Genomic DNA, 15,913 nt, shown 5'->3' with positions numbered 1-15,913 from the left:
ATTATTTTACTCTGCTTGAACTAAATGTCATAACTGTGTGATTGTCATTGAGATATGGTCGTGAAAACCTGTAGACTAATACATTTCTGTTCAAAGATGGTTATGTGGCCCAGTCCACGATTTGTTAGTAAAATAAAGTACTAGTATTTTGTCTAATTTATTTATTTAAAAGTGATTTTACAGTCGTAAATCCATTACTGTAACAAGTCCATGAAAACATTTGATGTTTTCACCTCAATAAAGCGTTATAAATAAGCGTTCCCGTCAGGGGGGACATTTCACACGGGGCGGCTATTTTTCGGCACAACACCTGCTATTGTGTACTGCGATTGGATAGGGATTGCTCCGGTTACAGAAATGGCGATTGAGCGGCTCCTCCGTTGCTAATTCAAATTGGAATGGACATCCGTATTTTTTTTCAAGAAACTAAAGACGAACTCAAGCCATGACAAAGACGCGGCCGAAAGTCAACATGAAAGGATAGCGCTGCCACCTCCTGCAGTTTCATTGACTGACACTATCATCAGAAAATATAACGGGTAAAAACGCCACTGTTACGGCTAAATTTACATTGAAGAAGTGTGCCCCCCCTCCCAAAAAAATGTAATGCCCCCCCTGTAATTTCTTTCTGCAGCCGGGTCTGGTAGTACTAACGACATTCTGGGAACCGCGTATGGTATCCCATTCATATTCTTACGGGGCGCCGTTTGCAAAGCAGCACGTGCTGAAAATTACGACAACATTTTCTCACATTTAGCGCCACAGTGTTTAAAACGTGGTGTAAATTTTTTGAGTCACTTTTTTTTTTTTTTTTTTTTTGCACATTTACAACATTATTTAGCAACTTAAATATTCATTTTGAAATAAGAAGTTTTGTACCTGAATGTTTAAATCCAGAGCTAAATATTTAATTTAAATCTTAAATTTATATCCTATATCCTAAATGCTAAATCTGGAAACGGTTGGAACTAAATATTTAGCTTAATATGCAAATTCACATGACTGGAGACAGAAAGTAACAAAATAAAAGCTGGAGCACACAAAATGCTCTTCAAATAGTTTCTCCTAAATATGTATTTTACCCATATATTGTTATTATCACAATGACTCATGTCTAAGAGCTGACTGCCACCGTTGAGTAGGTTTTATTCGTTTTCAAGCAACGTAAACAGACAGTCTGAGCTGCTCCACCAGCTTTTATTTTGTTACTTCCGGTCTCCAGTCATGTGAATTTGCATATTAGGCTAAATATTTAGTTCCGACCGTTTCCTGATTTAGCATTTAGGATATAAGTTTAAGATTTAAATTAAATATTTAGTTCTGGATTTAAAGAATCAGGTCCAAAATCTAAAAATAAATATAAAAGTTGCTAAATAATGTTGTAAATGTGCAAAAAAAAAAAAAAAAAAAAAAGGTGACTTAAAAAATTCACACCATTTTAAACACTGTGTGGTGCTAAATGTGAGAAAATGTAATTTTCAGAATGTGCTGCTTTTCAAACGGCGCCCCATATGTTCTAAGTTTTAACCTTTGTATTGTTGCCTCTTTCACCTTTAAAAAAAAAATGTTTTTGTTCCTAGGGGTTGCTACACACATTTACGCTTTTAAATTATTATTTTTTTTACATTTTATCGAAGTTTCGAAGCGTCGGCTGGACAAAGAATAACAGCTAGGGGGCGCTACATAATGTATTTGGAATTTGTCTTTACACAGTATCAAATATTGCACCTGCTTTGACCTGCCTGCCGATTTTGGTGCATTTTGAAGCATTCTAAGGGGGTCAAATTGAGCTCAAAGGGCCTGCGGAACAAAGAATAACTATAATAAAACCGAGGAACCAAAACAGGTTACCTAAAAAAAAAAACATTGTCACCTGCATGTCGTTACTGTTCAGTTATGGATGTGTTCTAATTCAAATAAAATCAAATCAACTTTTGTTTAGACCAAATCACCACAAGTTATTTCAAAGAAAAACCATGTTTTAAGGTGCAGTAGCCTTACGCTGGATTTCGACCTACTTGAGCATTGTATTTTTTGTCCCCCTTTCATACTTTATCAACATCGCATATCCTTGTCAGGAATGCAGGTAGGGTGACCACTTCGAAAAGGTCAAAATACAGGACATATTTAAAAATACATTTCTGAGTGGGAATCGATCGTAAGTTGAGAACCCTGCTACTTAGCTGTAACTTGCTTTTGCTAATTGAATCCTAATTTTTTTTGGACATTTTTACCCTAAATCTATTATGTCGGGTAACCGGTCACAGGTTAGCGATAATGGATTAACAATATATTCCTCAAATGTTTAACAGGGTTTTTTACATTAGGCTCAAATTTGTTAGCGAGGGTTTAGTCGGGTGCTGTAATATAAAGCTCCGGATTTGCTAAATTAGTGCTAGCAATTGGTGCTTGCTAGCATGCCAGTAAAAACGGTGGTCAAAGAGTAAACAGTAGTGTGTGAGGGTGATTTGGGAGACGGCGAATCCCTTTCATTACCCAAAAAAAATATAATGAAAAAAAAACTGCTGTATTACAAATGTTGCTGTTCGTACCACACTTACTGACATGCATTTATAAGTTTTAATATCCTAAAAACAGCCAACATTATTGAATGCATGGGTCATCGGTGATTCTCATTCATGCAAGTTTATTGGCATGCTAGCAGCACCATTGACTTGCGCTAACTTGGCCACTCCGGAGCCCTGCAATAAAAAACAGCACTGAATTTGTTGAAACCATCTTCACAGACTAATTAAACCCCCGTTAACTCAAAAATTTAGCCTAATGTAAAATATTCTGAACTTTCCCTTTAAAAGTACTTTAAAGATTGAGGGAAATCTTAAGATTTAATTAAATTTTAATTAATCAAAATTTAATTTAATTAATTTTTAGTTAATTAAAATTTAATTATCCTTGCAATTACGTGTTGATAATGTCATGGTTGTTTTGACGAACTCGTCCAAAGTTTATATTCGTAAAATTACACCAAAATCCGGAAAGCTCTTAAGTTGCCCTTTAATGGACTAACAATACATCATTGTAAACCATCCTGACATCATTGTACATTTGCGTATATTAACTGTCCTACCAACAAAGTGACAACCAGGGACCATTTTTTTAGGCGTCGGCACTTACGTAACAAAAAAAGTTTCCTGCTTATTTTATTTCAAGTCAACCCAACCACACATGTTATAAAGCAGTATATAGAAACTGCATTCAGGGCCCAACTCTTAGAAGTAGGGAACACAAAGAACATTTGCTTATTTCTGGTTAGGCATGAGCTCATCAATGCTCTCCTCCTTCTCCAAAGTCTTCTCCATGTCCACCAACAGTTTAACACCATCCACCACCATTTGCACAAGCTCCACCTCAGAGAATCCCAATCTGTCAGAGTTGGAGATGTCAAAAACTCCATCAACAGCGTCAGTGTCCACACCACCTGGTGGAGAAACAAAATTAAACACTCTTGAAAGAAATGAATTCAACCAAATAAGTGTGCCAGTACCAGTTCCACGTTTTTGGAGACGCAGCCTCTTCAGAATCTCCTCGAATTCAGCGTGCTTGGCCAGGTTTGGCAGCTTTACGTGGACTCCTGCACGCAGGCCAGTGCCCAGGTTGGAAGGGCAGGTCAGGATGTAGCCGAGGTGCTCGTTCCACATGAATACACGGCCTTTTTCCTTGAACCTGGCTTCAATCTCAAAAGGATAAGATGAAACATGTTTAGAACAACGGTTCTAAACTTCTCAGGAAACAGACAAGGGAGGCATAATTGAGAACCACGGGTTTAGAAACACCTTTGTACATACCTCTGCCAGTCCAGTGCAGAAACGGGTGAACACCTCCTTGATGTTTCCTCCTTTCTGCATGGAGATGACACGCAAATGGTCCTCCTCATTCACCCACACGAGGAAAGTCTTGCTCTCATTATGCCTTTGGAACAAAGGTGAAAGGAGTGATTCAACTATTAGCCTAAAAACACTTTTCTTATTTACTTCCCACTGCTGCTTTGGAAGTTGGAACCAATATATATTTTTCTTTGGGAGCTGTATGAGATTGAAAAGGCTGCTGTCACCAGATTCCTCTGCCATCGGGCCAGTCGCGGGCCATCCTGGAGGCCAGCAGCAGAGGGGACACAGGCTTGTCAAACAGGAAGTGGTCGTCAATCAACTGCTGCTGCTCTGCATCCGACATGTTCTTCAAGGCGTAGTATTTGCCCGTCAGGTCTCCAGTCAAGGAGCCCAGAGCTAGAGACAAAAACATGTTGACCACTCAAATGTGACTATCCTGTTACACACATTGATGATAGTCAGGCCAGTTCTGAACAGCAAACTCCCTTGAGACTTATGTCCAGTGTGCAGCATTTTAAAATTGTCATTAATATTTTCTTTACCATCGATTGAGAGCTTCTCCAAAGCACGCCTCTCCCCTCTGGTGCAGTGAGGTGGCAGGCAGAAGCCACGGATGCTACGGCCTGTTCGGACTCGGGAGCTCATAACGTAGTTGGGGTCCAAGTCGTCACCACCCTTTAACAGAAATATGTACATTTTACATACATACATTATATATTCATACATAATCGAGTTTTATCACTGGTTCTTTCGATTTTCAGTTGACAAGCAGAAAATCCATTCAACTATCAATTTTCTATAATGCTGATTTCAACAAAACACCGGCAAAAGGTGAAAGAAAACCTGGGAGGTTTATCTGGTCGACTGCAGAGCACTTATCAATGCACAACCGTTCACTTACATTCATACTGTACCATATGAGTGAAAACTGAACCCACACTGCCTGCACTCAAGTCAGGTAAATGTACCTACACCTTCACCAAATCATATAAAAAAATTATATTCATCTTTCATGATTGATATACTAAAACATTCAGATTTTGTAAAACACTTACCGCCAGGTTCTCCGGGTTGAGGTCGGTCTTGTGCGTGTCTGTGGGCTTGTATCCTCCATGTCTATCCTCAATCACAAGATCAAAGAGCTCTTTAAAGACGTCATAGGTCTCCTCGTCTCCAGCCACACAGCCCACGGTCATGATGTAGGGGTGACCTGCCAGCATAAAAAATGTGGAATGCATCATCAAAGTAGTGAGTGGCTTCAGAGGAACTGTGCTGACATACCTGGATTGTCAACTCCTGTCTGAATGACGCCGTCGATAGTGAAGCCACTGCGAGTGGTTCTCTCCTTCAATGTGGCATACATGTCCTGAGTCAAGAACTTGGCCATGTGGTTCTTGTGCTGGCTGAGATCGGGGAACTCATCCACGGCCGTCAACCCCCGTGCCTTGCGGTTTGCCATTCCTTTAGAGCTATAAGAGATTATCAGCAAAACACAAACTTCAAGGATCTCATTTGTCCATCTGCTGTTTGGCTAACCTTCCCTCACAACAGCACGTTTTTCTAGCAGTTGTGCAGTCACATGAAAATGTCAATGATGTGAATATAGTCATCATACTCTTAGGTAAGGAAGACAAAACTAGCTTTAAAATACGAGGGTAGACCAACAGAGGCATGGTACTGGAGCTGAATGAAACTGGGGGGAAAAAGTGAAATTCTAACAAACCTAGTCAGTTTTATTAATATATCAAAACAAAACCACTAGTATATCAATAAATTGCTATCAAACAGTTTTCTTCTCTTAAAGCCAAATCAGGCAAGGATGTATCCAATCAAGATTTTATTTTCACCTACGACTGTTAAGACTTGCAGCCCAAATGAAAATGTTCACTCGCATCAAGGGCTTTATGGAATTAAAGTGATGAAGTCACAAAGCATCAACTTTTTATGATGTCACAACCAATTTTTCCCCCAATTTCACAACAAAGTTAAACTGTCTCCTGTGGATCTTTAAACCAATTAATGAATTTAAAATTTTCCATAAAATGGTTGCAGTACACTCCAAAGAGTGGATTAATTTGTGAGAACCTTAACATCACATGCATGACACTTTCATTCACAATTTTGAATAAGCATTTATTTAGAACCATTACAAATTGTAGGACATTTATGATTACTTCACATAATATGCAGAATTTTCCAAGGTGTCGCAGTAAAACTTTACAGAATACTTCTTCACCCAATCATTTTGGTGGATTTGGCCATAACAAATCAGGCAATTAAACCGATAGCCTTATACATGGCTCTTTTCCAGTGAACTACTGATTTCAATCGTTCTGAAACTGTTGAGAATCCACCATTTGTTAATTCACATAAATATACTATAAAAATGCCGATTGTAAGAAATTTTCAATTTTGACAAGATAATGACGGTGATGTGTGTGCTTACCTGATTCAGCAATACAAATAAACTCGAATGATTTGCAAAGAGGTTCGCGCAAACAAGTTTTTGGCCGGAGCAAACTTGTGCCTTATATATAAACGCGTAAAATTTGTCGTCCTACAATGTTCCTTGTGTCAGAGGGTCGCGTGTTGAGCGACTGACGCGACAAAAGCTTTTCAAGGGAACGTGCGTGGCGCGTGGGATCTGTGCGGTGCTTTTCTGCAAACGTAGTTGCGTGACGTTCATTAGGTTGTTGCGTGACGTTGCGCTTGTGACGTCAGGATGCGCACTTTCAGCTTTGGTTGTCAAGCTTTTATAATGGGTAGGAGAAAAACAAGTTCTCTTGTGTGTGTGTTGTTATAAGTGACATTGACTAACCTTTTTCTAATTTAATGAATACCCTTTAAATTGTTGGCCAAAATGTAGTAAATATGTATAGAATGAGGGCCTGTTATTATTTTTAATATATATGCATATCATTTAGTTAAGTATGCAAATACAAATAAATTCTAATAAATTTTGATGTTTCTAAGTATATATATAGTTTAATTCAATTATATGTATTTGTTATTTTTTCCTGTAATGTTATTATATACCTTTTAAATGTATAGTAATTTTTTGAGCAATTTAAACTCACTTTAAAAAAAAAAAAAATAATTTACAAAAACATTGCTATAGACTAGAGATTGTAGTTTTATTATGCATTATATTACAGTACAGTAACGAAACAAAGATTGTTAATAATTATTCTTTTTATAGTAAAAGTTTAAGAATTCTGTAAAAAGATAATTTTGCATTACTGAACAGTACAAGCAAGACTACCACCGGTAATTAGGGCAAAACCAAGATTAACACAATATAATGTCGCTCTCTAGCGGTAGATTGAAGACAATGAAACGTTCACTTAAAATAGTGTACAGACAGTACGTAGTTAATTTTTGAAAGACTATTTTTTTAAAAATGTAATTCAGCGTACAGGTGCGTCTTACATCTTTTGATTTAATATATTTTGCATTATTATAATTCCGGGAACTGTCAATTTGAAAAAAGAAAAATATACAAATATGCAGAAAGAAAAGTGTAAATAACTGTAAATAAACTAAATACAATAAACTAAATAAACTGTAAATAGTATCATTGTCTATAAAAATTATTATTATAAGTACACCTCTGCATGACATTTTGCCGTTTTTAATACTCAAGGGGGGAAAGTAATATAGATCAACTTACAATGAAATATAACTTTATATACATTGTTTTGTTCGTAACAGATAAGTCTTAAAGCATCAAAGCATCTTAAATCAATCATTTTACCTGTATTTAAAAAAAAAAAAAAAAAATTAAAAATCACATCCAAACTGTAAAAACGCACTCAAGGTACATTTTTGACCTTTTGAGACTGAAAAATAAGATGTAATAAAATCAATACATAATAAAAAAAAAATTCAAATTGATTAGCAACATTAACTAATGAGAACAAAATGCCAAACACTTTGACTGAAAATTACATGAAAATAAAAATGAATACAACAAAAACGACAGTGTGTTTGGAGAGAGGGACAGTTTTTATTTTTGCTGCATACAGTAACAGCTCTGTTTTTGCACTGAGCAACTTGGTATGCCACCTGATATGATGCTAATAGTGGTTGCTGGTTTACTGATGTAACACTGACAAAGCGTCTTTCTTCGTCTCCCACTGTATTAAAAGTCAAAGCCAAAAGCTACATACTTTTCATCATATTTCCTTGTCTTAGCTCTTCATTTCTTCAGTACTCTTTGCTCTTGTTTGTTCAATACCGTGCACGCTGAAAATGAGACCGCCACTGCCACCCACTGAGTGGATGTGCAATTACACTTTATTCTAGTACCACAAAAAGTATGTTCCCCGAGATCACGTGCGCCACCTCCGCCATCGCGCTGCACCCCACCGATTTGAAAAATGGAGATGTCCACACATACATATTAAATAAAACACCTTTGCAGATTTATTACTGTATATATTCATTTATATGCTAAAATTTACAAACTTCCAAAAACTGAAACATGTTTGTGTTACGTATAGTCTTTTTCTACATGTCATTTGGGCCATTTTTGCTCGCTAGTACGTAATGATACTTGAACCCCACCACAACTTCTGTCTCTGCAGAGGTCACCTTCATGATAGACATCAACCTGGAACGAGGAAGGGAAACAATCACTCATCAATATCCAGTGTTAAATTATTAAGTCATTGGTCATTTTCTGTGAGAAGTCAAAGGGGACCTATATTAGAAATTTTACTTTTTCCTTTGTTGTATACAGAAAAACCACGTAGATTTTTGTTGCTTCCTTGTCAGAATCAAATCAGAATACCTTTCACATATGTCCTGTGAGAGCTTGGTGGCCTGGGGGTCTTTCTTCAGCATGGCCTGATAGCTGGAGAATGATTCCACCATGCCAATGTAGCTGCACAGGGGCATGGGCCGCTTCACCCACACACCCTCATTCCTGAAGAGAGAAGAAAAAAAAAACAAGAAAACATGTCCCTCCATACTGTGTGGGTCAAGGGCACGCTAGGGCCCGTCCTACGTTACTGCATGCTTACCACTCTTTCTCGGTATAAGGGATAGAATTGTAGGCCTCCCGGTACAAATCAATTGACCTTGGACCAAGGCAAGGATTGCGGTAAGGAATTAACGCTGCATAAAACTGAGATGATAAAAATGGAAATAGCATAATAACATCGTTAAATTTTGCAGAATCTGGACGCCTCTTTACCAAAACTAAATGTGAAACATAAACAGTAAGCAGAAAAGTGACTTTGATGCTAATATTTTTTACTTTCATGATATCTCTAACATCTGAACAGTGAGATGTTCTCTTAATACATAAGAATGAGTTGTAAAGAACAAACTGCTCTATCTGCATTCTGTTGGCAACGTTCTCTCATAAACTAGTCTACAAGTTTGGAATTCACATTAGAGCTGCTTCAGACACTCCCTTGTGAATCCCGTTTGAAAAGGAATTTAGAAACCTGAATATGTCTGGCACAGAATATTTGGATTAAAAAAGACTCGTAAACACTTCTTTGGCACTGAATGAGTTAAGCAACGGCTGTCTTACAAAACCACTATCATGACTATGATAAGGGGATATTGGAATCATTGTGGTTTTAACACTGCAAAAAGAAAATCATAGTTGTTGCTAGTGGCTTTTGTCAGAAATTAGTCACCTGAGGAGTCGGACAAATTCTCAGGAAAATGATGGAGCTTGGTTTGTTGTAACAAGGGGTGGACTGGCCATCAGGCATACCGGAAACTTCTCGATGGGCCAACACTAGGGTTGCCACCTTTCAGAAATACGCCCCCCTCGTGCCCAAAGCCTTACAGGCGAAAAATAGGGACATCCCCAAAACTCCTAAAATGCATAGAAATGTATCTATTTTTAGATGAGAAAACTGTATTGTGCACTATGTGGGCATGGCAGTTTCCTTACAGCAGACTGTATTGTGTTTTTTTCTGCAGGTTAGTGAAAACGAAGTTATGAAAATAATAATTAACATTTGTGTTGTCGGCACTGAATCCAGTCACGTGAACCATTGACAAGCCAAATTTCTTAAGTGAATGTTCCATGAGAGCTACAATTCCAGCAACTGACTCGTCTGCATTCTCTATGAAGTCCAGCATTTTGTTGGTGACCCCAGACTCTGGACTGAAGTACTGGACAGCAAGGCGAAACATCTTCCTGCTCAATTTATTCGAGGCATCGGTCTGTATTGAGAATGGGATGGGTGACGTCAAGATCTTGAGCACATCACCCACTGCCTTTGGACCCAGGACTTGTTTCAACAATGCCTCTTGCTTTGCTCTCCCCAAAGTCATTTTCTTCACCATTTTGGAATCACATAAAAATCTTCTGATTGAGCCTGTGTCCACAGGCAGCACTATTGTAGCTCTGGCCACGTTTACTGTGTGGTATACCTGTGTCACCTCAGCTGCAGTAATTTAGAGGGTAGGCATGGGATGATGTAAAATTATTGCTTTAATTTTGGTATCACTATTAATCATTCAATAGATAGTATATATTCACAGTAAGACTATTTATTCAGTGTTTATTTGCTGTTCATCTATTAGGAATAATTCCAAATGAGGAGCATTAGTTAGCATAACAAAATATTATGTTCTTTATGGATACATAAATCCATTTCATATTGATTGATAATAAATGCATGTTTAAAAAAACAAAAATAAATGCATGTTTCAAAAAACAAAAAAAAGAACATTCATAAAAAATAATCAACCATAGTAGCAACTGAAATAACCTAGCTAACCTCCTATCAATGCAAGATATACAGTATGAAGGTAAATATAAATATAGCCTATATGTTAGCCATATACAAGAGCATAATAACATACCAAATCAAGCTCAGGGGATGTTTCAGGTACAAAGAATTGTGACGAAAGCTCTTCTGGGATCTTATATACCGTTTGTGGAGGTCCACTGCAGCATGCTGTTTTACACCTCCGTGAGACACTGCAAAAACTTTCCTCCCTGCCTTGCAGTTCGCTTTATAATCATCCTCAGTGACTATCGAGTCACGGGTTACCCTCTTCCCACTCCAGTCTATTTTTTGGAGACATTTCCTCTTTTGAGGATGAGGTGGGGTGTCCTGACTCCTGAGCGTCTGCTTTTGAAGACATCTTTGTTTTGAAAATGCGCGGGGCGGTGCATTGAGCAGAGCGAGCGAGGTAACTAGGCAGCGAACCCGGAAGTGGAGCGCAGTGCTGGGCAGACAGCAGCGGGCAGGCAGATAACCATCTTGCTGTCTTTAATATCTCCTGCTATTTTTGTTCATTATTGTTGACTCAGTGTTCACTCATGAGCGCAGTTATGTGTTTGTGTGTGACAGACGTGCATGGGCTGGGCGCACCGACGCCCGCCCCTCCCTGCCGCCGGAGCCACGGGTCGCGCGGGGTCGCCCCATGGGACAGTTGTGAAATAGGGAATAAACTGCATTCCGTATTGGTCTGAAATGGAACGCAACTTTTAATTCCCAATTACGGAACGATTCCGTATTTCAAGGGATGTGTGGCAAGCCTAGCCAACACACATTTTTGGGCGGGTGACGCTGTTTAATGAATTTTTTTGTTTAAAGTTTCTCGATCGTGGCACGCAGCCCATTCATTGGTCAAATTGTGAAAGTGAAAGAGAGGGTTATCAGGATTGGTTGAATATGACAGGGTTTTTTTTAGAAGAAGAATCATGTCGTGATTGGTTAGGTGCTTTGTGGCTCGCCTCCACACAACGTAAATGCAGAAAGTTGAATGACCTCCTGCTGACTTTATCGTGGTAAAAGCTAATTTTGGATTTTACTGTCCAAAATGGCGCACTTTGAAGCAGCTTGACGACTGTGAACCCACTTGGCCGCTTGTCAGGGCCCATTATGGTTGTTTTTGAGAATGAAAATACAGCGATAAACACCCGGGCACTTTGGGCAGCTATGGTGGCCGCCCGAGAAGCACTATCGGTAATCAGAAGCACACAGAGGAACGGGGTGTGTCAGGCAAATTTTTTGAGCCCAAAATGTGTCACTCTGGACAGTGGCATTTATTGTTATTTATTGAACTGCAATGCACAGATAAACTAACTGAACGTGTAGAATGAACGAATGTAAACGTTTTTGAGCACCGCCTCCATGAAGGTTCCAGGCACTTCTGTCTTGGCCACCTGAAGCTCACTATTTTTGGGCACAAAGACACAGAGGATCGGGGTGAAATCCACGCTCTCAGGCAAAATGTAACTTTGGCATTTTAACCCAAAATATGCCACGATGACTTGCCTGGCGTGAACCCCCCTAAATGCACAGTGCTTAGGGAAACAGCTGTTTTGGTGAGCTTAATCATTATATCTCTTTGAATTTGGTTTGTAATTTTATCTCATGATATATAATTTGTTATCAACAGTTTACACTACTGCCTAAATAATTGAAATATCAAGTAAAAGTTGTTTTATATTGGCAATTAAACAGAAAAGATTAAACCAGCATTTTTTTTCATAAAGCCATGACATGCAAATTGACATATCTCAAGCAGTTCCTCGTTGTAACTTTTCAGATTGAGATTTTTCTCTTTTTTTTTTCTTTTTTTTAATCACAAACTTCAAGGAATTATTATGAAACAGCAAAAAGCTTCAGTTATGTACACATTTGCCACATGTGTCATTTAAAACACCTGCAAAAGGGTGCTGAAATGCCAGCGCCAATTTGTGAATCCAGTCCACCCCTGGTTATGATGCCTAGCTCCTAGTCGCCATAGTAACTAGCTATACCTTTGAGATAGACCAATTAATTGAACTTTTGTGAGCACCTCTTTGCACACTTGGTTGAGCGAGTCCAGGGAGCAGTCTGGATATTCCAGTTCCATGTCTATGGTGTAATTGAGTAGCGCCACACAGCCACGAGGCTTCAGGACCCTGTAGACCTCCTGAAGAAAGCGAGGTCTGTCAAACCAGTGGAAGGCCAACATGGCTGTTATCAGGTCCACTGAGCTGTCAGCGAATGGCAGCTCCTCCGCCACGCACTGTCTGAAGTTGCAAACAGAACAACACATTTAACATTCAGGGTACTCCTTAGTCGAGAATATCCATCAAGACACGTTCCTTAGTAGCAAAAGTGTCATATCCTGAGAAACAATCAATACCTGGTGAATTAAAATAGAGCTGTTATTAAACGTGACAAACAGTTTGACCTATAAAAACAAATCTGAATAGTCAGTAAGTTGCGGCTCACCTACCTATATGTGACGTTTGGCTCTTTAGCATGCTGCATTGCCACCTCTAGCTGGGCAGGGCTTACATCAGTGCCCACCACAGACTCAAAGTGCTTGGCTAGCAGCACCGTGCCTTGACCCGAGCCGCATCCAACATCCAAAGCCACTGATAAGGGCCCAGTTCTCTGACAAAATAATGTTGGTTGGCCATCACTCCCACATAAAATTGCATAAACTATCAACATACGTATTCTAAAGACCTCAGTATAAAGTGGTGGTGTACATTAGGGTGACCAAATGTCCTCTTTTGCCCGGACAAGTCCTACTTTCACGTAGTATCCTCGTCGTCCGGGCGGGTATTATAAATTCATAAAAATGTCCGGTTTTTGTGATTTTTCACGGGACCAATTTGAAGAGAATCCCTCCGGGCCCGGCCGCTGGGTGGCAGCACCTGCCTGCGATGACATGGCTCCTAGTAGTAGGGAGGGAAGGAGTAATTCTTCTTGTTTTTGTTGGCAGTTTACCCCTATCATGACATGAGGCATTACCGCCATCTACTGGGTTGACGATTTTGCCACAACGCCTGCCCAGTTGTTAAGTTTTTTACGACAAATACGTATATAATGGCAGCTGTTGACTTCTGTCAGAGCTTTGACTGTAAAATCCCCTTTGGTGTTTCATTGTTGCGCTGCCGATGATTGTAAACTTTTATAGCAAAGTTTGATTTTTGCCTCAGCTAGCTATCAGTAAGCTAAGCCACGCTGGGCATTATGGGAAACGTAGTTTTGAACTTCTACGTTTGGAAACATGCTGGTTGAATAGTTTGTCAGTTTATTTCGGTTAATGTTTGTGTGCCATCTAGAACACTGAATGAGAATATCAATTGAATGGGAATAACAATTTGACAAAGACAATTGCCGGGATAGTCATTTATAAAAATGTTTAGTCGGCACATAGCCTACTGTGTGTATGTGTATTGACTGGACTACATTCCATGGGTCCGCATTATTTATATATATACAGTATATTTATATACAAATATATATTAGTCATTATTTATTATTATATTTGTCCATCCAGAGTGAGGGGGCACACTTTAAATATATTAAAATGATATAGGCATCTTTGAGTGAACTTCGAGTAAAATTCAAGTATCTTGAGGCCGGTCTGAGTGTCCTCTTTTTTGGAAATCAAAATATGGTCACCCTAGTGTACATACACTGTAAACCACTTGTTAACAAGGCCATGTTGTTTAATGTTCTGTTCACGCCACCTTTGGTAGCGATATATTATCATTGTACTGAAATTTGAAATCAGCCATAATTGGATAACCTATGAGACTTAGGCCAATGCTAGCTTTTAAATGGAATAGACTCAGAATGAGTGAAATCACTGCATTTCTGCGTGCCTTATTAGGCACCTAAAAAAAAAGTTAGCAATGATTGCGGATTTCTGTGTACTTTAAACTCTATGCTACTGTGCACTTGCAGTATTACCACAGCCAGATAAATTAACATATACAAGACATAGCATAGACAAGACATTCACATGCATTGTATTTTTTTGTATTTGTTTGTATATTTATGTGACAACCAGTCATCACATGCTGACTTGTTCATTACTTCCATTCCATTCACACGTGTAAATATTTTACTAGCAAAAAAAAATGTTTTTTTGAATACAGGCTCCTACCTGTTTTTGCACAAAATTAATCACATGTTGAATCAGGTGGTCCGAATGAGATATCCTATACTTCCAATATGAGGCAGCATGTTCTTTGCCTTCAAACATACGGTGAGCCATAACTAGTCGAAAGGCCCCTAAAACTGGTTTCTAAAGTAACTTTGAGTAGAGCGTCTCACTGTACTCAACATTCAGATAACATGCACAAAAGCCCATGCGTACACACACAAAAGGAGTGGCTCAAAGGCCTGTATGCCCAGAACCAGAGACTTAAAAAAAGAAGGAAAAAGGAAGCTATGTCATCGCATGCCCTGGAGCTCCTCACTCTTATCCGGTCTTGGTTTCTTCCCATTGCTGCCATTCAAGTTTGAGCCTTCATAATCTTTTTGTCCCAAAAGCAACAAAAACAAAAGCATGAATATCGATGTTGTAGTGAACACGACATCCTCTCTACAAAATTCACCTACGAAATTAAGGTGGGGGATATTGTGTTCTGAAGGAAAACTCTTTGACGCGTGTTTTCCGGGTCAGAGGGACTGGAGACACGAGAGGCCGACATGCCACACCCCGACTCAGACTCACTCACGCACATCATCCGCTACAGTGGTGACTCCAGCGACTGCCTCACCGAAGTCTACATGTCAGGAATGCGGGCGGGCAGGTGGTGTGTGGACCCAAGTGCAGGGAAAGGCAAGCGAGGCAAAAAGGCGGTGCAAAAGTTATTTAATTATAGCCGACAGAAAGTACAAACTAAAACTGAGGTGATCCCAAAAAACACAGTTGCAAACAAAACCCAGGGTACTGGCAAAAGACTGGTCTCAAAAACTTACTAGGCAGAGGAACACGAGGGCTGTGACGTAGGAACAGGCAAAATTGACGCTGGCATAAACGAAGACATTGACAATGACATAACAAGGAGTGAAAAGAAACTGGGAGCTTATATACACACAGAGACAAGGGGTAACGAGACAACGAGGAACAGCTGGGTGACACAGAAAGATGCAGGTTGTCGGATATACTAGGAGCAGGTAGAACAGGTGAAATCAATGGGCAATCACAGGAACACACTAGGAGGGAACCAAACAAAACCTAACACTACGAGGCTTAGTAGGAACTTTGTACGAAATGGCGGACATTGGCTTTCACGAGCTGCCGATGTTTTCTGAGTCTGCTGCGGCCACGTGGTTTGTGTGTGC

At 39.3% G+C, this 15,913-nt stretch overlaps 2 protein-coding genes across 5 annotated transcripts; both read right to left on the bottom strand.

Annotated features, from left to right (window-relative positions):
• Positions 1-2,991: 2,991 nt before the first annotated feature.
• On the bottom strand, positions 2,992-6,500 carry LOC130927506 (creatine kinase, testis isozyme-like). 4 transcript variants are annotated; one of them, XM_057853391.1, is made up of 8 exons: positions 6,295-6,500; positions 5,130-5,317; positions 4,904-5,058; positions 4,391-4,523; positions 4,073-4,244; positions 3,807-3,930; positions 3,506-3,695; positions 2,992-3,439 (listed from the first exon to the last, which is right to left on the bottom strand). In XM_057853391.1, the coding sequence occupies exons 2-8, from the start codon at positions 5,305-5,307 to the stop codon at positions 3,261-3,263; spliced, it is 1,131 nt and encodes a 376-aa protein (XP_057709374.1). In that variant the 5' UTR covers positions 5,308-5,317; positions 6,295-6,500; the 3' UTR covers positions 2,992-3,260. The 4 variants fall into 4 exon arrangements, with proteins under 4 accessions (XP_057709374.1, XP_057709377.1, XP_057709373.1 ...); XM_057853394.1 differs by lacking the exon at positions 6,295-6,500 and adding an exon at positions 5,700-5,750; XM_057853390.1 differs by lacking the exon at positions 6,295-6,500 and adding an exon at positions 5,696-5,745.
• Positions 6,501-8,350: 1,850 nt separating this feature from the next.
• Positions 8,351-14,843, bottom strand: LOC130927507 (putative methyltransferase DDB_G0268948). The gene is made up of 6 exons (XM_057853395.1): positions 14,727-14,843; positions 13,059-13,219; positions 12,633-12,849; positions 8,873-8,976; positions 8,641-8,775; positions 8,351-8,460 (listed from the first exon to the last, which is right to left on the bottom strand). Exons 1-6 carry the CDS (start codon positions 14,835-14,837, stop codon positions 8,358-8,360), a joined length of 831 nt encoding a protein of 276 aa, XP_057709378.1. The 5' UTR covers positions 14,838-14,843; the 3' UTR covers positions 8,351-8,357.
• Between the last annotated feature and the right edge of the window lie 1,070 nt (positions 14,844-15,913).

This window comes from Corythoichthys intestinalis, chromosome 12 (genome assembly GCF_030265065.1).
Source record: "Corythoichthys intestinalis isolate RoL2023-P3 chromosome 12, ASM3026506v1, whole genome shotgun sequence".
NCBI lineage: Eukaryota > Metazoa > Chordata > Actinopteri > Syngnathiformes > Syngnathidae > Corythoichthys > Corythoichthys intestinalis.
Note: the sequence above shows the minus strand (reverse complement) of the source record. Positions and strands in the feature narration are given on the sequence as shown.

Bases quoted from the DNA above. Each gene is read 5' to 3' on its own strand.
- LOC130927506 (XM_057853390.1), bottom strand. From the start codon at position 5,742: ATGCGAGTGAACATTTTCATTTGGGCTGCAAGTCTTAACAGTCGTAG. The intron at 5,318-5,695 runs GTGAAAATAAAA...AATCTCTTATAG, and splicing joins GCAAGTCTTAACAGTCGTAG to CTCTAAAGGAATGGCAAACC. The intron at 4,245-4,390 runs GTAAAGAAAATA...TTTTGTCTCTAG, and splicing joins GGAGAAGCTCTCAATCGATG to CTCTGGGCTCCTTGACTGGA.
- LOC130927507 (XM_057853395.1), bottom strand. From the start codon at position 14,837: ATGGCTCACCGTATGTTTGAAGGCAAAGAACATGCTGCCTCATATTGG. The intron at 8,776-8,872 runs GTAAGCATGCAG...TTCTCTCTTCAG, and splicing joins CCTTATACCGAGAAAGAGTG to GAATGAGGGTGTGTGGGTGA. The intron at 8,461-8,640 runs GTATTCTGATTT...TCCTCGTTCCAG, and splicing joins TCACAGGACATATGTGAAAG to GTTGATGTCTATCATGAAGG.